The sequence below is a fragment of the Drosophila innubila genome (genome assembly GCF_004354385.1).
Source record: "Drosophila innubila isolate TH190305 chromosome 2L unlocalized genomic scaffold, UK_Dinn_1.0 4_B_2L, whole genome shotgun sequence".
NCBI classification, from domain to species: Eukaryota; Metazoa; Arthropoda; class Insecta; order Diptera; family Drosophilidae; genus Drosophila; species Drosophila innubila.
In genome coordinates, this window is record NW_022995372.1 from 16,024,038 (window position 1) to 16,046,093 (window position 22,056).

The 22,056-nt window shown below is 33.2% G+C and overlaps 5 protein-coding genes across 7 annotated transcripts; 2 read left to right on the forward strand and 3 right to left on the reverse strand.

The window, feature by feature from the left end:
- Nucleotides 1-417: 417 nt before the first annotated feature.
- Nucleotides 418-7,758, reverse strand: LOC117781347 (transcriptional regulator ATRX homolog). The gene is made up of 21 exons (XM_034618091.1): nt 7,657-7,758; nt 6,426-7,581; nt 6,192-6,354; nt 5,275-6,084; nt 5,036-5,205; nt 4,783-4,976; nt 4,592-4,729; nt 4,351-4,526; nt 4,184-4,264; nt 4,027-4,119; nt 3,922-3,969; nt 3,651-3,868; nt 3,487-3,581; nt 3,086-3,393; nt 2,900-3,021; nt 2,632-2,837; nt 2,544-2,571; nt 2,420-2,483; nt 780-2,335; nt 610-708; nt 418-555 (listed from the first exon to the last, which is right to left on the reverse strand). The coding sequence occupies exons 2-20, from the start codon at nt 7,571-7,573 to the stop codon at nt 624-626; spliced, it is 5,703 nt and encodes a 1,900-aa protein (XP_034473982.1). The 5' UTR covers nt 7,574-7,581; nt 7,657-7,758; the 3' UTR covers nt 418-555; nt 610-623.
- Nucleotides 7,759-8,070: 312 nt separating this feature from the next.
- LOC117780520 lies at nt 8,071-9,315 on the forward strand. The gene is made up of 2 exons (XM_034617077.1): nt 8,071-8,468; nt 8,600-9,315. Exons 1-2 carry the CDS (start codon nt 8,124-8,126, stop codon nt 8,738-8,740), a joined length of 486 nt encoding a protein of 161 aa, XP_034472968.1. The 5' UTR covers nt 8,071-8,123; the 3' UTR covers nt 8,741-9,315.
- A 29-nt stretch (nt 9,316-9,344) lies between these two features.
- LOC117780519 (repressor of RNA polymerase III transcription MAF1 homolog) lies at nt 9,345-11,569 on the reverse strand. Its single transcript, XM_034617076.1, has 4 exons — nt 10,378-11,569; nt 10,074-10,320; nt 9,734-10,011; nt 9,345-9,665 (listed from the first exon to the last, which is right to left on the reverse strand). Exons 1-4 carry the CDS (start codon nt 10,476-10,478, stop codon nt 9,611-9,613), a joined length of 681 nt encoding a protein of 226 aa, XP_034472967.1. The 5' UTR covers nt 10,479-11,569; the 3' UTR covers nt 9,345-9,610.
- A 373-nt stretch (nt 11,570-11,942) lies between these two features.
- Nucleotides 11,943-14,778, forward strand: LOC117780425 (mitogen-activated protein kinase ERK-A). 3 transcript variants are annotated; one of them, XM_034616948.1, is made up of 8 exons: nt 11,943-12,186; nt 12,285-12,461; nt 13,337-13,463; nt 13,525-13,635; nt 13,781-13,915; nt 14,000-14,284; nt 14,346-14,534; nt 14,617-14,778. In XM_034616948.1, exons 2-8 carry the CDS (start codon nt 12,307-12,309, stop codon nt 14,740-14,742), a joined length of 1,128 nt encoding a protein of 375 aa, XP_034472839.1. In that variant the 5' UTR covers nt 11,943-12,186; nt 12,285-12,306; the 3' UTR covers nt 14,743-14,778. The 3 variants fall into 3 exon arrangements, with proteins under 3 accessions (XP_034472839.1, XP_034472840.1, XP_034472841.1); XM_034616949.1 differs by having other exon boundaries at nt 11,943-12,151; XM_034616950.1 differs by having other exon boundaries at nt 11,943-12,148.
- Nucleotides 14,779-16,336: 1,558 nt separating this feature from the next.
- LOC117780424 (coiled-coil domain-containing protein 40) lies at nt 16,337-19,860 on the reverse strand. The gene is made up of 6 exons (XM_034616947.1): nt 19,046-19,860; nt 18,845-18,987; nt 18,185-18,744; nt 17,971-18,115; nt 17,684-17,892; nt 16,337-17,182 (listed from the first exon to the last, which is right to left on the reverse strand). The coding sequence occupies exons 1-6, from the start codon at nt 19,858-19,860 to the stop codon at nt 16,379-16,381; spliced, it is 2,676 nt and encodes an 891-aa protein (XP_034472838.1). The 3' UTR covers nt 16,337-16,378.
- Nucleotides 19,861-22,056: the final 2,196 nt, after the last annotated feature.

Genomic DNA, 22,056 nt, shown 5'->3' on the forward strand with positions numbered 1-22,056 from the left:
ACTTTAGTATAACAATATCGTATCGAAAGCTTTTATACCAAAGCACGCGTAACTAAAAAAGTTGTCTCTGATAAGAAATCATCTGTTTGAACAGCATATAATTATGATGTTATGTATGAAAGCACACAACCAGCACACATACTTATACATTAACGCATCTCATAATAATTGTGTAAACAAACCACACATAATATATACCTACGAAATTACTGACTGAGAAGCAGCAGGAAAATCTGACAGTCAGCACAAAAACAAAATTGCTGACACTGACCGTCGATAAGTATGTCAGCTAATTTGACTAATTTCCCAGATTCTTAAAATTATGTTACCCATGAGTATGTGAGAAACATTTTTTAAACAGATATCCAAGTCTGATTATATATTTATAAAAGTTTATTTTAATTATAATTAGAGCAAATAAATACATAATTAATTTTACAAAAATCATAACATTCATAAATAGATCTAATATGGTTAACAGATACTTCATATTCCGAACTCAGTTGCTGCAGCTCAGTTTCAGCTTAGATCAGATGTATAGTTGTTGGGAAAACTCTGTAAAAAAGATTAGTTAATTATAATTTTTAGAAGAATATTTGATGCACGTACTTGTCTTCCAAAAACTAGTTGAATTGAATGCTGTCGTTTGCTAATTTAGATCGCTTTAAATTGGCCTTGGGACTTTCAGCTGATCTCTTTCGGTTTTCACTGAAATTTAAATATAAATTGAGACACTAATTAATAAAAATATTATATTATTAAATTTAAAACCTTCTCACCCTTGAAAGCTTATGTCCTTTGATGAATTAGAAGCACCTGTATCATTAGATATTTGAGTATTTATCGTTGGGCGAAATTGTTGAGACAGTTTTGAAACATTTGGGTTAAGCTTAGTCACCAACTGAGTCCCTGATAAAGGCTTAACACTTATTGATGAACTAGAATTTGTTGATTTACTGGAATTGACTGCCTTAACTGGGGTTACTGAAACTTTTCCTATTTCACTGCCGATAATAGATGATATTTCTGCTGGCGTTTTCTTTGCTAAGGGGAAAATTACGGGCATTGCTTTTTCTCTAACAGAGATAGTTTTTGACGTCGGCAAATTAGGCAAAGAACTTGAAGACGATTTCGACAGTGAAAATATATTGGAATTTACGGATTTCTTTGATTTGTTAAAAGTTGTGGGAGAATTCGTGCTTTTCTGTAAATCTTGTGTGCGGGCTTTGGAGTTTTCTGTGGGTGGATTGACAGCAGTTAGAGAAATACTTGGAGACATTTCATTCAGTTGTTTTGTTATGCTGCTTGTACCCGGTGGACTGGTTGTTGGAATAATTTGCATAGCAGCATTATTTTTTAGGAAATCCTTTGATAACGTGGGTGCTCCATCACGAGAGTATCCCAAAGAAAAGCTAGCATTTCCTGAATTTGCGGTTTTCACACTTTTGTCGTCATCATTTTGTAGATTCGTCATACTCGTCTGTCGTAGAATGTTGGGCAACGTAAGAGCTTTCTTTGAGGACAACGGAGTCGTTGTTGTTGTGAGATCAACCGAAGTTGTGGGTTGCCCTGGATGTTTCATCACAGACGTGGCGTTCTTTGCAAATGTGCTGGCAGCAACAGGTACATTAAGTGGAGTCGATGAAGTGAGATCAACAGAGCTCACAACTGGGACATTCGCTGATCTTATTTCCTGCGGATTCATTGCTTTCTGAACAATATTTTGATCAATAGACGATCTTGATTTCCCTGCTTTATCCTTTTTGTTCAAGTTTTCCACGGCTTCGAGAACCTTATCCGTATAAATTTCATTGGGTACGTTTAGATTTGGAAGTATACCGCCGCCTTGGCCGAGCGAGGAATAACCTTGGGCTGAATAATTCAATAGGTTTGACAGCGGATTATCCATCATCTGTTTGTATTGCCCAAGACCCGAGAGTACATTATTTACATTTGCGTTTGCCGATAAACTGGCAAGTGTCGGAGATTCCGAGGCAAGACCATGATGCAAAGGTGGATGAGCCAAAGATTGACCTGTGCGTGATTTTTGGGCATCAAATAAACCGAACTCCCTTGAATGTTGTTTCGCATTCGCCAGACTCTGCATGTTGGACATAAGAGATGCATTCGATTGTATGCGATTGGCATTTGTAGAATTCATGACGCCAAAGGGAGATGCCGTAAAGTTGTTAATTTCTGCATTCATATCAGGATAACGTAAAGATGAAAACTTTTGATACATATTTAAGGTATCCAAGTAACTTTGATTCAATCCATAACCATACTGTGGAATTAGCGATGCAGATTGCAGGCTGTAGTTTAAAAGAGTTTGCATCTGAAAATGATACAAACAAAAATTAGAGTCAAGTTGAAAAGATTCCCTATAAGATTTATAACATTTATTAAATCAAAAACTTACATCGAGACCCGGAACAGCACCCAGATATGGATTAAGTTTTGAAGCTGGCATAGAGTTTGGATTTCTAAGGTAAAAGGTACATATAATTTTTAAATTATACTTATTACTTTTGCTATAAACTTACTTATCGGCAGTTAATCCTTCTTGTTGTGCTAATTAATGGAAAATTATATAAATTTTAAATTGGTCACAAAAATACTTGATTAATTTACCCAAATTCATTTGTAATTCCCGCTCATACGTGTCCCATGCATCCGCTTTTTCCTGCTCACTCAACTCTTGTTCTACTTTGTTTTCCAATAGACTGTCGTGCTCATGGTACTTATAAACCAGCTCTGATTGACGTAAAAGATGAGCTAATATCGTATCCTTGGGTAGCACAGGCATTGTTCTTTCGCTTTGCACTGGTTTAGTTAAGCTGAATACAAGCGATTGTTAACTGATTCTTATAATTTACAGTTATGTTTATCAAATTCTTACGTATAAAGTTCAGCTAACTCTGCCATATTATAATGCCTATCAATTTGCTGCTCATCTACAACGCGAAAACTCATTGCTTGTTTTGTTACGGACCGAGAGTAAACTTTTTCCTCCATGGTTCCCTAAAATATATTAATTAATTATACTTAAAAAACATAAATTATTAGATAAACTGTTAATGCATACCATTGCTATTAAGCGATATATATAACAGTTCTTTTTTTGTCCCAGCCGAAAGATACGGAAGATGTTTTGTTGATCGTTCGAGGGATTCCATGAGGTATCCAAAATTATAACTCTATTTGCACCAATTAAATTGATACCTTGACCTCCAGCTTTGGCAGATATCAAAAAAACTCGTGCACGTCTATTAGCCTCACTGTTAAATCTTTTAATCATCTCATGTCTGATATTTTTGGGCGTCTTGCCATCTAGTCGATAATAATCCTGTCCATTTATCCAAGTATTCGAAGCCTTAAAATTTGTGTGTATATCTAATATGTGAAAATAAAATAACTAGTTAAATATATTTTTTATGATATTTTATAATATTTAATATAATATTTACAATAGTTTGCTAAACTTACGTGTGTGTTGTAATATTTCTGGATCGGACTCTGTTATTTTTTTAAAAAAGTATTCAACCACATTAAGTACGGCAACAAAAGCAGAGAAGATCAAACTGCAAGTAAAAAATCAGTTAGTTTTTAAATTAAGTTAAATATTTATTCAAATGTAATTAATGTCATACCATTTCTCTCCCTTCTCTTCACACATTCGTAGTATAGAAAACATTGTGCGAAGTTTGTTGCTGGGCATAATTGTCTCCAGATCTTTTTTCGTAAGATATTTGCGCCACCAATCGTTGGTCACAGAAATAAGACCTGTTTGGCTATCATAAATATCATCGGGCTGATCATCATCGGAATGCTGAAGACCAGATTTCTTCGAGTCTTTTTTGTTTTTCTGCTGTGAATAAAAACAATATTAATTTTACTGCTTAGTCTTGCAATTTTACTTACATTTGCATTTTTCCAAGCATCCTCCAAAACTTTGGGATGTGTCCAAATCTGTTAAGTATGAGAACATTTACATTTGTGATAAACACTAATCATCGGCATTTTTACCTTCCGCAACACAGTATAATCTGTTATAAGACTTTTGCCTCGACTATCACCACGGCTTGCAATTGCTTCTAGAATATATTCATAAAGTGTGTTCTATGAAGGAAAAAACAATTAATGCAATTATTATAGTCATATTTCCTAAGGCTCCTTTACATACCTGAACCGCAGTCATCGGAATAAATAGAACATACTCAAACTTTTGTGGCAAAAATGTCTTCAGTAACTCTGCTTCTTTTCTCTGTAATTTTAATAAATATTTTAATATTAAAAAAATAAAAGAATTTTAATAAAATAAATGAAGCTTTTAGCTTTTACACCATGTACCTGCACAAACTTGGACAGCTTTTTGTGTAACACATAAGATCGTTGCTTCATAACCGTAATATCCTTTTTGCCAGAATCCTTATGTTGGCCATTCTTGATTGGATTAGCATATAAATTTGCGAATTCTTTTTCCGTGCCCAGATACAAAGGCTTTATAAAGTTTACCATGCTATAATCTGCAATCAAATAAATAGGAAAAGCATTTGAGACAATACAAAACATACTTTTAGATTTTACCTACATTCTTTTAAATTATTTTGAATGGGAGTTCCGGTTAAAATGATGCGCTTTGGCGTTATAATTTTGGCAACAGCGAGACTTATAGCCGACTTGCTATTTTTAATGATATGTCCTTCATCGCATACAACCAGATCCGCACCTGAAATAATTAGTTATAGGATATTCTTTCGTTCTATTCAAAATGTGATTTACCTGGTTCAAGTAGATATTTGTTAACTGAATCCCGAATATTCTCCAATTTGGATGAACTTAAGTTTCCACGGTTTTTATAAGAGTGATAAAATACTAAAGTACGGAAAGCCTCGTATCCCACTAATAGGCAACCTGCTCTGTTAGTTGATGATAGAGACCATTCTTCCAACACGCGCAATTTATCTGAAATATCGCTAAAGTATACAAATCAATTAAGTAATTAATAAGACCATGTTATATATCTTTAGCTTACGATGAATCTGGGAAAACGAAGACCTTAATGTTGGTTTTACTCTTGAGTGGACCCAGCCAGCGTTGCAATTCATCAGCCCAATTCATGACCGTACTCTTTGGACAAAGTACCAGCACTTTCGTTGTATTAAGTTCCTTGTAAGAAATTACCGTGTGCAGCAGAGCAATTAACTAAAAAGAAAATATACGAAAGACGAATATAGAGATGAATAATTTTGGTTGATAATATGAAAATATTACCTGCAAGGTTTTGCCCAGTCCCATACAATGGGCTAAAATACAACCTGATCCTGTATTTTTCTTGGTATGATCAATTCCGCCATAACATGAATCATACATAAACTTGACACCATCAACTTGATGGGGCTTCAACTTGTTGACAATTTCATCATCGACTTTGACAAATGTTTTAGTTTTTTCCAAATAGTCGAGAATTAAACTGCTTTTATTTGATTGCCCAGCATTCTTAACTGCCTTGGCAAGTATCGTATGTTTCTTATCCAGTCTACGTATTCGCTCCGTTTCGGACTTTTGAGCAGCTCGAGTTTCATTTGCCAGCTGGTCCATGCGCAGCATTGGCTTAATAATTCTCGTTTTCTCCTCAACGGGTTCCGGTTCAGCATCAGAATAATCACTTTCAGAGCTGAGCACAATTTCTTCATTTTGATTACGTTTCTCCGCTTCGGCAAGAAGTTTTTCTAATGATTTTTTGGATCTCTTTTGTTGTATAAAACTATCATTCCATATTTCATCACTAACATCCAAGCTATCCGATTCCTTTGATATGATTTCTATCTCTGACTTATCTTTGGTTTCATTATTGCTATAATCCTTTAGCACCTCATCAGACTCGCATTTAAATACTTGTAAAAACTTATCCACCACATCTGTTTTAGTTTCATTTTCGGTCGAAGAACATTCTTTGGACATATTGTAATCACTTTGATCCGAGAGTCCTGAATCACTGTTAGAATCATTTAATAATTGCATTTTAATTTGCTCATTGAATCGCGACAGATACTGATTTTCCGTAATGATCTCGTCGTCGCTCTAAAAATATAAATGTATTAGTTTTTATACAAGTAAATATACCTAACACCTTGAGGATTATAATCCGATCGGTTTGATTTCAATTTAAACTCTACATACATACTCACTTCTTTGAAACTATTTTCAGTGTCATATACTTCCATATCATCATCATCTTCTTCAAGATTATTTGTATTTTTCACACTTAATGGCTTTGGCTTATTTTTATCCTTAGGTTTACCGTGTCTGCTCTGTAAATTACGCTTTTTCAAACCATTTAAATTGGTGAGCCTACATAATAAATATAATTTTGTAAAAAAAACAAAGTAAATAATTTTTTGGTTCTCTTTCATTGTACCAACCTCTCTATTTCCTTATCCGTATCATCAGCTGATGTGCATGAATTATCCTCTTCACTCTTGATGTCACAGGACATTTGACGGAGCTTTCTATTAGTAATATCTATCTTAATATACTTAGAAAGGTCTATGCCATCGTCGTATTCGACTCGCCGACTTGGTTCAGTGTCATTATCTACGACTCGAAGTCGATCCACTTTTGGTGAAGGTTCGATTAAAATACATTTATTTTCGTTCTCACTGTCTGTATTATCACTATCGATATTTGAAGAATCCGAAGAATCTAATAGATCCCTCTTTGCATTATGATTCATGCGGTGTCTTTTTCTTAGAAATCCTTTAGAAAACGTTTGCACAGATTGATCTCTCATCGAACCTGTAATATTCGCAATTTTCGTAAGTTTCTTTACTTTTTCTGTAATAAAAGCTCGAAACTCTTCTTCGGTCTTCAACGTTGATACATTACACTCATTGAAGATTTCTTTAGCACAATTCATAGTATCCGTAAGCAGGCTATTTAATACTATATCGTTTTCGTTCAAGTTCTTATAAAGACTTTCAAAATATTCATCATTAGCCTCAACTTCCAGAGGTTCTGAACAATTTGAGGGAAGATTTATGTTATTGGTTTGTGAAGCACATTCATCTGGTTTTTTTTCCACATTCTCCATGCGCAGAATTTTCATTTTAATTATGGTGTTGTCCACAAAGTTTGTGACGTTCGTTGGAACTGTTTCGGAATGTGATCTGTTCGAAACAATTTGACTCAAGAGTAGATCCTTAACACTGTCCAATCGCGGCGGACTTGACACAATCTCCTGTGATGTGTAGTTGTGATCATTCAATGCATCTGATAGTTGTGAATCATTAAGCTCGATGTGCTCATCCTCATCCTGGAGTTCACACATTTCACCAATCGTATTGTTGGTATTCTCCTCGGCGTAATCCAGACTTGTTTCAATCTCAACTTGACATACCTGTTCTGTAGGCAGTTCCAGGAATGTTGTCTCTGTAATCTGCTCATCCTCAAATGTTATTTCACTTTTAATATTGTCCGCTGTGTATATCAAGGTCTTCTGCGGGATCTCAGATAAACACTTGCTATCCGACATATCGTCTAATGACAAACTGTGCAATTCATCTTCATCCATTTTTAATCCTGTAGATAGGTTAATCATTTCATTATCACAAAATTAACATGTGATTGCAGATGTTCAGATGATACCATTTATAATTTACTTACTTGTTTTTGTCTTGGGGGTAGCATTAAAATTCGGGAACAACAAAAATAGAGTTGTATTGAATTGTAGAGTTGTGCTGTCTGGTTCTGAAAAAGTTCAAATGAACGGGTCATTGAAATGAACGAGTGAATTTTTTTAGTCACTCATGAACTACATCGGTCACTTTGCAGTTGGTCAGTTAAAACTGAATTTTCTTCATTTGATTTTAAAATTTTTAGCAAACGCAAGTAGAATAATGCAGTTCCACGATGGGATTGAATTACTTTGTCACTATCAAAAAACAACCAACTGAGTAATTCAACTAAATGACTAATTTAGCTCACGACTCCAAAATGAACGAGTGGATTTAGTTCGTTCAGTCACTTTAGTGACTAGTTCAATTGAACTTAATCCGAACGATTTGATACAACTCTTCTTAAAAAGACAAAAGTATGAACTAATTTTTTATTGTCAAATAAATATGAAAACGCGTAGTAAAAAACAAAACTTTGATAGTAAAATTGAACGAAAATTCGACCTTTCGAAATTTCGACCACGGCGAATTCCTAAACAGGTTTTAGCCCGAACTCTTGAAATTGTTAATGATCCAAATGATGAGTTTTGGTTAAACAAAAACGCATCATGTGCGCCACCAATTACAGAAATATTTAAAAGCGGCGTGAAGCATTCGGATACCTACAAAAAATTGGACTTGGCCCGAAAATGTTTGTTGACACGAGACTGGGAAAACTTGGCCAAGTTGTTAACATCAAATTTGGTGGGCGACACACTTCTTCAGAAAGCTGCATATCCAGTATTTTCGGAAGTAAGTAGTTTTAGTAGATTTAAACTGAAAATGATCAAAGTCGGGCTTATACTTCCCATCTTTATCACAGCCTTTACTAATTACATATGTTTAATATAATACTGATTATTTAAGTTTTTATTTATTTGCAGTACGCTTCCATTCTTTTAACATTGAAGGATCCCGAACTTTTACAGAAACTACAAGCGACAATGGCACCATCTGCTGCACATAGTAATAATAATGGCAACAAAAGTATAAGAACGGAACCCAATCCCCCAAAGAATGTTTAAAAATAAGAATATAACTTATAGAATAGATTTTGAGTATCTTAAATTACCACTTCTGAAGGAAAAACAGCATTATGCACTGTTTAGATACATGTAAGCAGGCAGCCGTTTTTTAGTTTTCTTTAAAAATAAGCCATTTTAGAACAATTATATTATAAGAAAATACTACATAAACATATTGACATGAACAATTTCACCGATGTTAAACTAAATTTTATCTTAATTGTTAACCTGAATTTTATTCTATTATATACATTTGATCAGTGACATTAATCTGACAGTTCCGTGGGCAACTTCAAATTTTATCATTTGTATAATCAATAATAATCATTCCCAGTTAACATATTTTTCAAATTGATTTCTCCCAGATCAGTTCTTCTGCATTTTCGCTTCTGTTATCCATTTTATGGTACGCAGTCCGAGAATGCCTCTCAACAGTTTTCATAGCCAAGAAGCCGTCTGGACAAATCAAGATTACATACCCAAACATAAATATTTATATACATTATGTCAGGGTCAGACTATCCTCACCCAATGTCGGTCACAACCCGTAATAAACAAAGTAAATGACAACATTATTTCCATACAAACTTATTTTTTTATTTTCCTTTAACGAATTTTTGCATTAATATTGTTTTGAATAAAGTACTTGATTAAATGTTACATATTGATCTGCATGTTTGCTTTGCTAAATCAGAAACGTGCTAGTGATGCGATTGAAGAATAGTTCTACAACATATTTTGTTCTGAATTCATAGAAAAATGTGTGTACTAAAAAGCACAGATTCACACACGGTTAATCAAGTCTACCTTTGATGCCCGCACTAATAGTTAAAGTACAAAATTTAGAGCATATAGAAATTATGATAATATTTAGTACAAGTCTTCTTCCATTGAAAAGTCTGATGTTTCCCCAGCATAAAGCGAGCTGCAAATAAAAAAAAAGAAAGTTGTTATTATAAGAAATGTATAAAGAAAGTATAATTAGGATCATACTTTACGGCTCTGCTGGTGAAGAAAACGATGCGCTTGAGCTTCTTGTTGTAGAAGAAATAGTTGAAAGACCATAAGCAACCAGGTTCCCCGAAAGGATCGGAACTCAAGTCCGGATTATAGCTGTATATGTCGCACTCTGACAAGTTGACTTCGTCGTCGACGGCAGACCATAGTGGTTGGCGCAATGCCTGGTATTGATCGCCAGCCAAAGCGGATAAGTTCGAATGAACAGAATTCATAACCCACGGCAAGGAAGGCTCCTTGCTGAACTCATGCGACTGCAAAATAAATTAGCTATATGTTGTATCACAAATGCAAAAAACAATTGATTGTCGCGTACCTTTGCATCTGAAAAATCATAATCAGGTTCAAATGAAGCATTCAAGGTTGCAATTAAGTAAAAGAGAGTTTTGCGCGAGATTGTGTCGCACAAAATGACACCCTCATCGCCGGACTGACTGTTATTGCGATGAAAGTTGGGCGAAATGTCCGACAGCGTTTGTGGAGGCGACAAGGCCTGCAGATCATGGCCATGTGTCTCGGCCGTAAAACGTTTGTACAGCACCTTTTCGGCAGCTACCATTTTGCTACAAACGGAAACATCAATTATATAATTATAATGATATTTAAATTCACACTCTTACCATGAATAGCTTTCGATGCGTCCAAAGATTGTGACTCCACCGGCCTGAGTGGAAATCGCATTGTTAATGGCCTCGAAGCGAGAGCTTTCGAGCAACTTCATTGTAATTTCCACTGGTTCTCGTTTCTCGGGATTGTCTTACCAATAATATTCTCAATTGGGCAATACGTAGATATTGCGAAAATTCAAATTGCAGGACAATCAATTGGTGAGCGTTGAGAACGATGATAAGTTTATTATTCCAAATAAATCAAATTTGACGACAAATTGATTTTGGTTTACAATAACAACAAAACTAAAAACACAAGCACCTTAAGCACAGCAACTACTTATCAATATCTGCGGCGTCTTAATGTTTCTCGTTTGAATGGCTCTAGCTCCATGTATAGCCCAGAAAGGAATAGTGTAAACGACTTTGAAATTTCTAAACATGGTACTCGGATGAACTGCGATTCTTTTCTTAACTGCGACTCTTTTCTCGATGATGTTGCTGTTGTTGTATATTTGCTGGTGTCTACACTGCCTCATTAACATTACACTTTCAACAAATGTGTGTTGCTCAATTTAAAATTGATTTGCTTCTTGTGAACTGCAAAAACACTGCAGCCAGATTTCGTATTCTTTGTTTATATCAAAATATTTTGTTGTATAACTTTGTTTCTGGATTATTTATACACATACATAGGTTGTGTATGTAGTTGTTTTATATGTTTATTTTTATTCATACATAAGCACATATGTCGTGATGCGTCCGTATTATAATTGTGTGTGTGTATACATGAACACAGCTGTATGTGTGTAATGACCTTCGTACAAAGGAATACGCAGAAATAAAATGGCGTCAAATATTCTGCCTAGGCGTCTGTTTGTTATTTTTTCTTTACTCCACTAAACTTTAAATCGTTGTATCCGGAAATATCAACAATCAACACTTAGTAATCGAATAAATGTTCAGAATCCATTGAGCGAGACATATTTATATATTAGATAATTTGCTCTTTTTTTAACAATTGCAATTTGCACTTATGTATGTTTGTAGATCGCGATTATTAACGCCTATAGATATGCACAGAATTTGCTTTCCTTTATGATTCTCAATAGTGAATATATAATATATAAATCAGTTTTATTATGCGTTTGGATTTCTTCGAGGAAAAAAACACACTCCCACTCAGCTTTTTTTTTTATAATGATGCGCAGAGTTGTATGAAATCGATCGGATTAAGTTCAATTGAACTTATTACTTATGTGAACGAACGAACTAAAACCCTCATTGTAGTTCATATAGTTCAGTCAATTCGAATTTGAATATTACTTTTTTCAGTTTTTTTTGGAAAACTCTGTTTAGTCTTAATTACTTTAATTGCTTTTTTATTTAATTTAAATTGCAAGCTTTGAGAAAGGAGCCTTTGGACTCGACAGGATTTTTAACCGATTAAAAGGAGGATTTCATGCGAAGTCGGCAAAACATCGATCGTCATTTGCGACCCTGCGAAATAATCAAAATGCAACAAATGCCGATAGCAGACTACACTATGCTGTAGTAATCGATTTACTGTGCATCTCTAATACATATGTACATATAAATGAATCGCTCTGTGTAGATGAATTAAAATACGAATATTCGCGACTATTATTGAACTTTTTACACTAATAGCGTCTAGTGTCAATACATGTGTAATATTGTGTTAATTTTACTCCCTCTTGGAAATCGCAACTGGTGTTCGTCACAGTAGACAAACTGAATTAAAGATCACGGGTGTTGTCCCTAAGTAGTATGTATATACATTTTCCATTATTATAAGTTGATGTAAATTCAAGTTACTCTCATACAAATATGATAATTTTATGAAAATTCAACACATGTGCATCAGTTTTTATAAAACAAATATTTTTACTAATTTGCAGATTAACAATTTCTGTACATAAAATGGCGGAGGGAAATGCTGGAGTTAGTGCTGAGGGTGCTGTCGCTTTGGCTGCCCCAAATCCCAACGCCGAAGTTATAAGGGGACAAATATTTGAAGTCGGTCCACGGTATAGGAAATTAACATATATTGGTGAAGGCGCATATGGCATGGTGGTGTAAGTAAATATATACTTCTTAATATTAATTTACAGAAAACTATGCAGAAATTATCAACTATTCACCTTGCATATGTATGTATGTTAATATCTATATGTATCTATATATATACACATGCTTGAATATATAAAAGTATTTGATTTAGTTACGGTGTCTAAAAGGACATTTTCTTGAATATTTTTTATGTAGTATGTATGTATGTAAAACATACAATATATTGCATTCATTTGTATGTACATATGCATGTACATGTTGGGCATATACACACAGTGGCTCCCAAATTATTTTAGCCATCAACTGCCAAGGACTATAAGAATTATTCATATAATTCTGTATAATATTGTGCGTTTAACAAAACAAAGAATGTTATTTTGTTATACTCCTAGATTAAAACGGAAATAATTATTAATTATTATAAAAATCAATTTAGAAAACACTCATACATATACAAAAGTAAATAGATAAACCATCTTTAAAAGCTTCTTAAATTTTATATTTAGTGTCTATTATTTCTGATTATTTATTGCAAAAAATTCAAAATCATACAGAGGATGACTCATTTAAATATTTTACCTTTTATTTTTTTGTAACTTTAAGTTCCCGTTTAATATTAAAATGCTAATGTTGAATATGAATGAAAAAAAAAAAAAAACACAAAACTAAAGAAAAACCAACCTATTTCGGTATTTTATCTTCATTTGGTACCATTAATTTTTTATTAGAAAAAGTAAGCAAGAAAATGAATCAACAAGATAAGATACCAGTCTCGTATGTGCCTTAAGAAATAAATTTGTTTTTCCATGTTTTAATCACTGAACGTATGTAAATTGACCATCAATATAAACAATCGTTTATTATAATCTTTTATTTGCAGATCTGCCGATGATACGTTGACGAACCAAAGAGTTGCTATTAAAAAGATATCGCCGTTTGAGCACCAAACTTATTGCCAACGAACTTTGCGGGAAATAACCATTCTCACAAGATTTAAGCATGAAAATGTAATTGATATTCTATATTTAAATATTGAAACAACGTTATTAAGGCATGTTTATTTCATAGATTATTGATATTCGAGACATTTTGCGAGTAGATAGCATAGAACAAATGAGGGATGTATATATTGTACAATGCTTAATGGAGACTGATCTGTATAAATTACTGAAAACGCAGGTACGTAGAATTCAAATTGGTATATTTTTTTTTTAGCAAATAAAACATTTTTGATGGTGAATTTAATCAAATCTGTTGAACAAACAATAGAGATTAGAATTTATACTTATATGCAATTAATTATTTGTAATCGTTTTATTTACAGAGGCTGAGTAATGATCATATCTGTTACTTTTTGTATCAGATATTGCGTGGTCTAAAGTACATCCATTCGGCAAATGTTTTACATCGAGACCTTAAACCGAGCAATCTTTTACTCAATAAGACGTGCGATTTAAAAGTAAATATCATTTTACTTTAGTCAATTTTCCTTAAAATTCATGAGAGTGAAATATATTAATGGAAAATATGTATATACTTATAGATTTGTGACTTTGGCTTGGCACGAATTGCCGATCCTGAGCACGATCACACTGGCTTTCTTACCGAATACGTAGCTACTCGATGGTATAGGGCACCAGAAATTATGCTGAATTCAAAGGGGTATACTAAATCGATTGATATCTGGTCGGTAGGATGCATTTTGGCTGAAATGTTGAGCAATCGACCCATATTTCCCGGCAAACATTACTTGGATCAGCTTAACCACATTCTTGGTGTGTTAGGATCACCATCACAGGAGGACTTGGAGTGTATTATTAATGAAAAGGCAAGAATGTGTAAAACAAATTAGAGTATTGTTAAAGGTGTTGATTGCTTCCGATTTACAGGCAAGAAATTATTTAGAATCCTTGCCTTTTAAGCCAAATGTGCCATGGTCAAGGTTATTTCCCAATGCAGACGCTCTGGCATTGGATTTACTTGGAAAAATGTTGACGTTTAACCCGCACAAACGAATTCCAGTAGAGGAAGCTCTTGCACATCCATACTTGGAGCAGTATTATGATCCTGGTGATGAGGTAATATCAATATCCGTTTAGTTAAATAATCAAATTATATTTATAACTTAATTGCTATACTTGATTTAATTTTGTTTTATAGCCCGTTGCTGAAGTACCATTTCGCATCAACATGGAAAATGATGATATATCTCGAGATGCTTTGAAGTCATTAATTTTTGAAGAAACGTTGAAATTTAAAGAACGACAACCAGAACAGGCGCTTTAAAAATAATTACAAAAATAAAAATACTTACATTTTAAACATATTTGTTTTATTTTGAAATTTTTTGTGTTTATTTTTTGATTAATTATTCAGAATTAAAAAGCTTCTACATTTAATAGCTTTTTCGGTGTTATATTTTAACTTTAATTAATCATAACATAATAATTGATATACTAACGAATATATCAGTTGACGGAAAATCCTACTAATTTTCATATTCATGTTAACTTATATATAATATATATGTGTATTCATGCCAAACGGCATGTCCCTAATGCATTTACGATATCTCTGCTCTTAAAATAAGAAAATATGTTTTACCTACACGTTAATAAGTTTTTCAATATCCAATTAACATAAACATTAACATTTTTATTTACTAATGTATAAAAACTGTCATTTATATGTTCAACAGTATACAAATTTACATCGTAAATGTAAGTTAACAAATAGTCTGTACCAAACAAATGTTTGTCTGGTGTCTGCTGTTTGGCGTATTATATAATTATACATATATGTTAAGTAAGAGCACTTAATATACGTGCATATATGTATGAATTTAATATTATTACCTCTCAGTTGATTATGATTGTCATAATGTAACATTAAGAATATCGAATAGTTTAATCAATTTAAATATTTGTGTGTTTATTTGTTCTGTACTTAAAAACAAAGAAAATCAAAACGTTTAACTCTCGTATTTTGTCGATTTCAAATAGTAGAAACGTAATCCGAATGAATTATCTATAGAGATTTTGAAATTACACGCTAACGCATTGATGTATTAATAATCCAGAATGTTTTACAGAACTCAAACCTACATTAAAATGTCTATGTATTGCAATTTTTCCTAATCACTTTTTATAACAGAAGAATATCTCTTGCTCATCTAATATATATTTAAACAAGAAAGAAATTATTATATACTTGTAAATCGTTTCGATGGCATCTTTGCAATATATATTGGCTGGTTTTTAATAAATTTCTTGTTGCTATTCATGTTTTTACTGATCTAATAATCAAATGGTAGTTAGATATAGCTAAAGATATATCTGATATATGCAACAAAAAATAAGTATATGTACCAAATTTCATCCATAATCGAATCGTTCCTCTGATTATTATTAAATGTTTGTGTGTATATCTATGCGTACAATTGATGAAGTTGCACGTTTCATAAATTAATTCGTTAACTCTGCAAGGATATCTCAGTATCCAGACGTCATGTATGTGTACTTTCAATTTAGGAGAATAAATGCAATGCTAGCATAAATGCCAATTACATTCCATGTATGTCTGTAGGTATATGTATTTTAAATACTATATCTTAATTAAAATGCTCTTTGAACATAAGTAAAATTTTTTTTTATCTTCGCGTTGTTAATAAATCCTTAAACTATGTTGAAAATCTTGGATCATTAAAAATGTAATAATTTATGAAAACTACAAAATCTATGTAAATCTCTTATAAACCACGTAGTTCAACATTCTGTGTGACGGGAAATATTTTAGTCAATCAGAATTAATCTTTGAAAAGTACATGAAAACCATTTAAAAATGAATGTGGTAAATATTTCAATTTAAAATAAAGTATGAGTAACAAGATTTCAAGAATGACATATTTATTAATTTTTAGAATTTACTCTTTTAAAAAGTGAACAATTTTCGTGAAGAATGATTTCTTTTCGGGATAATCGTTTGCTAAAGTCTGAATAATTTCCATCAGAGTGTCGTTCATTTCAATTTGGCTATCAAACTGTTGTTGAATGACGTTTTCTGGTCTCACAATTTTCTGTTGTCCCTTTGAGCTGCTTAGTTTACGGAATGCCTTTGCGCGATTTTGTTTGCGAATGATTTGTTCTAGATTTGCATGTTTCGATAGAATACCATCCTCAATTTGAGCTTGGATGCTGGCATCTTTGTTTGTAACTTCCGTAAGATCATTTTGAATCTTTCGAAGCAGGTACATCATACGCTCTATATTGCTGACAGAATCAACTGAACGCTTTTCGGATAGAAATACTATCTCATTTTGAATGACCTTTGTTTTATTACGTAGTTCTTCGAGTTTAACCAGGGCCTGTGATGGGTTCTTAAATTTTTTTTTCTTTGCATCAATATGTTCTTTGACTGTTGCATTTACAAAGATTTGTTCGCGATGCATTACACAATGTTCCAAGTCTTGAACTAATTTCTCCTGTGCACGCTTCAATTGACTGAAACGAATATTCATTCTATGAATTTCTATTTTCATTGCACCAATTTCTCCATTTAATGATTTCTCGGTTTTAGTCCAATCAATTGTTTCCTCGATCAGTTTGTGTTTTGTTTCCCAGGACAAAGCTTCTCTGTGGTTGTCAAGAACCAAATCCTTGTTTAATTCTATTTCATTTTGCAAATCATTAATGTCTTTTTCCAACTTTAATGTGCTGATTTCGGTATCCTATAAAATAAGAATTTTATTAAAAAAAAAGTTAAATTTGAAGCTTCAAATTTAATATTTTCGAAAAATACAACCATAAGCCCATTGCACAAATTTGAATTTGGAATGAATTAAAAGGAAAAACCATGATCAAAATGAAATTTGGTAAACTTTTGACCTAGCACTTTTAAAAGTCAACATTTTTGTCCAACTTGGCAAAAATGATTTTCTGCAAAAAAATAAAAAGTCTCAGAATCAAGTTTAAAGAGTTGTTTGTACTTATTAAAACAAAAGAAGTTGATTAGAAGTTGAAACTTGAGATTTAAAATCAAGAAGAATTTTTTTTTTCGAAAATTAATTAATTGAAAAGTAGATTGAATAAAAAGGCCAAACCAAGAACAAAATGACATTTGAAAAATCAGTCCAGCTTTGACAAAGTTATGAAAGTTATGGTAACGGTTTTGGTATAATTTTCAATTTTTTCCATGTTTACAGTTCTTAAAGTGGAATACGCGTACTAACCTTGAGTTTTTGACTAAGTTCAGCTTGTTCGTGCTCGTATTCACTTTCTTCTACATCATGATGCTTCCGTTTATTGTATATTTTCTCGTTGAGAAGTTCCAGTTTTGAAGTGTATTTCTGAATATCTAGTTTTAGATCCCTTGTCTTATTTTCCGACATCTCTAGCTGTTGATCCACTTTAAGCGACTTCTGCTTAATGATTGACAATTCTAAAATATATTAAGAGAAAAAACAAAATTTTGAATGCCGTTTAATTCAAACCTTTCTGATTTTAAAAAGCTACTTACGTTTCCGAGTCACCTGAATTTCATGTAACTGCTCACTTCTTTTATGGGTCAAATTGACATAATGGTTCTGAAGCATTATCCAAAACTGTTGATGTTCCCTAATTTGATGCTCGCCGACATGAATAGATTTCTCTATTTGTTTAATCTGAAAATAAAATGCAAGCAAAATATTGAAGTAACGAAAAAATAAGAACTATAAGAAAAGAGAATTTGCCTTTAATTCGGTTGGACTTCCAGTATCTTCTCCATATGCACTTTGGATCTCTTCTATTTGACTATTTAACTTTTCAAATCGTTTCATTTTGATTTCAATTTTAGTTTGCATTTTCCTGAGGTCGTCTTCATAAGAATTGGACTTATCTTCCGCTTTGTTAAGACTCTCTTTTACATTATCATTCTCACTTCTTGATTTGAAGAGTTTGCTTCGCAATTGTTCAACATCAAGCATTGCCAGAGCTAACTGATTTTGAACTTTCGATAGAGATAAGTCAACGGTTCGGCGTTGTTCTTGTGCTTTATTCAATAATTTTAAGCGATAGGCACTAGCTTTGTCAGTAATAAGATGGTCTTGAGCAAGCTTTAGTATAGCTTCTTCAGTTTTAAATTTCTTCTGATGATTCTTATCCAATGTAAAGTCAAGTCGACGAATTTCTGAAAGTAATTTTGTTCCTTCACGCGTGGCTTCTTGTAAATCAGTTTCAGTTCGCGATAAGAATTCTGGAAATTCATCGAGTTTTGTTTGCAGCCCCATAAGTGTTTCGACTTCACGTTGACCTAAAAATGAGAATATAGTAGTGTTAATTAGTGTTAATCGCGAAATCGTTAAACGTATAAGCGTAGTACTATATAATTTAATGTTCCAGGAATGACTTACAGTCTCGACTAAGAGTGTTCATGTCATCAGTCATTCTTTGTCTGAATGCTTCAAGTTTTTTATTTAGTTCCATCTCTCGTGCAATTTGCTTTTTTACAGCTTCTATTCCATTGGAATTCAGTTTTATAGACTCCTTTTGCTTTCTATAAGATATTAAGCAAATTTTATTAAGCAAACATTTTTTTAGCTTTGCTTACATACCGAATGTTGTCTTGAACTTGAAATAGAATTTTATCTCTGAGTTGAATCGCTATGATAACCTCACTCCAGGCTTGTACCAATCTCTTGTGCTCATTTTGAAGTGCTTCCAAGTCGGTATTTGCATCTGAAATGCTCATATTAAGTACATTTACCACCTCTTTTATTGCAGCCTCATCTTCGATAATTGACTCTAGCTCAGCTTCCTTTTTCTTGACTTCCATATCCAAACGATAAAAGAGAATATCAGATTTTCTCTTTTCCTCCGACAGTTGCTTCTGCAATTGTGCATCTCTGCTGACAATACGCTTTGCATTCTTAACCTCATCTTCCACATCGTAGGCCCATTTTCGTATGTTACTTCCCAGACTTTGCAGATCTTCTAATTCCATCATTCGGGTGTTATATAGCGATTTTTGTGCTCTTGTGAGCTTGATTTTTTCTTCATATTCCTTTTTAATGATTTCCACAGCGGCTTCTTCCTTTTGACGCTTTTCAATATGCTCATCAATTTGAGATGATATTTCCTTGATCTGTTGCTCTTGGTAACCAATTTTATTTTGCATATCATATAATGCCAATCCCTGTTCCTCTCTGCGTTCTTCCTTGGCCTTAACTTGATATTTAATGTCCGTTATCTCATTTTCTAGCTTATGCTTTGTACGCAATAGATGTTCCTTTAATGATTGTTGGAACTTCCTTAAGAGGGGATGATTTGGTGGAAGGATTCCCATTTCCTCTGGTTCCAGAGCTGCTTCTGGAGTAATATCCGAAATATTCGCAAAATCGCATGTCTCTAAATCTTCGTTGTTATCCATTTTGAAAACAGCCTTTGCAATAGAGAGTTTCACAAAATATACAAGTTCTCCGTATGCTGTTTTAAATGTTAATAACTATATTTGACAAACTTAATAAACGCCTGTTTGGTTGTTATGCGTTACGAACTTTTGTTACGTCTCGGCTTGTTTTCCAGGGGCAACGCTGGCTAGCTCGTCACCTCAGGGTAGGGATCTTAACCAATGCCCGCCGAGCGCACAATCACAATCATCGATTTCAAACTCTCAACGACACGAACAAAACACGATACAACATATCGATATCAAAACACAAACAAAACATTGGACACACTTATCGGCGGCTTCGGTCTTATACCGCAGCGTACCCGCCCTTCCTGTGGCGGCAACATTTCAAATTTAAAAAGTAGTTGCGCCACCCAATAATGTCTCCGACGACTACTCTATTCCATGGCGATGCGATCCCCCTCCCTCAATAAGTTTTTTTACGCGCTCATATTTTCAACTTTTCAACTTCTTAACATTTATTTATAAAAAGTGTGCTTATCATTATGATTTTTATTTATAAATTTTACATTCAATAAATATTTGTTTATTTTCGTGCTAAGTGTCTGTGTTTTTTACTTAATTTTTTTGCATTTCTTTCTTGTAGATTTTTCTCTCCCTTTTATTTTTACTTTTATTATTAGTTCAAATTTGTACTCTTATTTTATTTAATTTTTTTGACGAAACAGGGACTCCTAATATTCCTACAGAGCTCTGAGGGGGTAAATATTAAGAATCCTGTGGAAAAATAATAATGTTTTGGAGGGAATATATGTAAATAATAAATAAATAAATTAGGGACGGATGGCAGAAAAACAAGGAAAGATCAACAAAAAAAAAAATACGAAAATAATAAATTAATTAACGGAAATAAATAAACAAATAAATATCAAAATAAATAAACAATAGAAACAAAATAAATAAATTAGGACAAATTAAATTTTGGAATTAAATAAATGAAATTATTTCTCTTAAAATTTTAAATAATGGAATAAATTATGAATACATGAATGACAGAATAAATAATAATAAATTAAATAAACAATAATAAATAACTGACTTTACTTTAACAAAAAAAGAAAACAAGATATGAACAAAAAAATAACAAGTAAAATAAATAACAAATTAAATCTCTAATCGCCAATCCAGTCCGTGACAGGGGGGGGGAAATGAACAATACAGCTCACCGCGGAATCTGTGCTGAATGCAGCCAGAATGGGGGGACGTCACTGTTTTGCTGCTGCACGCTTCCAAAACTCTCCTGCCGTCAGCTGTTGTTTGTGGTATTAATATTGTTTGGCGCGACGCACGTTATATTGTTTTAGCCGTTGAATTGTTTTTGTTGTTGTTGAATTATTGTTGCCGTTTAATTGTTTAATTTTCTTTTGCCAAAAAAAAAATATATGTATATATATATGTATACTTATATACTTGTGGGTGTGGGGGTGTATGTGAATGTATGTGTGTATGGGGGATCACAAAAAGAATTCAACACTTGTTGCTTATTGTTGGTGTTGTTGTTGTTGTAAGAACTTTATGTATATTGTATATATATGTATATATATGTATGTGCAACACATGCACATATCACTGCACTGGGTTATTTGTTGAACGTATGTGTTTAAATATTTATTACGATTTTTTTAATTATATTTATTTCGTTTTTTTTTATAAATATAATTTTTTTACCCGCCACTACACTTTTCTATACATATAGATGTCTATTTCCATATATATATATTGACTCATATATATATATATACTGCACCGCACACGTTTTTGCCAAAATCTTTGAACCGACGAAACTCCCAGCGCATGCGTCTACGCTCGAGTTTCCAATCAGACTCTCGATGCCTGCCAAAACTGCCTGTTGCTAAGCTTCAAATTTCCTATCATTCCCCTTCCCTTCTTGTCTCTCAGCTGGCTCTCGCCCGCACTGCAAAAGGCTCACGCATATTCGTGGCTCTTATACGCTCTCACCGACGAACACAGCCCTGTGTTGCGTGCGCAGAGTTCGGTCACACTTGGCCGCGCTGGACAAATTTGAGATATCGAAATATCGATAAGAAAATTGTTGCCATTTGTTAATTTGCACAGGCCCAGATGCAACACCGGCACGAAGATTTCCGCCCGGATCGTCAGAATAGTGGCGCAAATGTTCGTATGCATGGGACT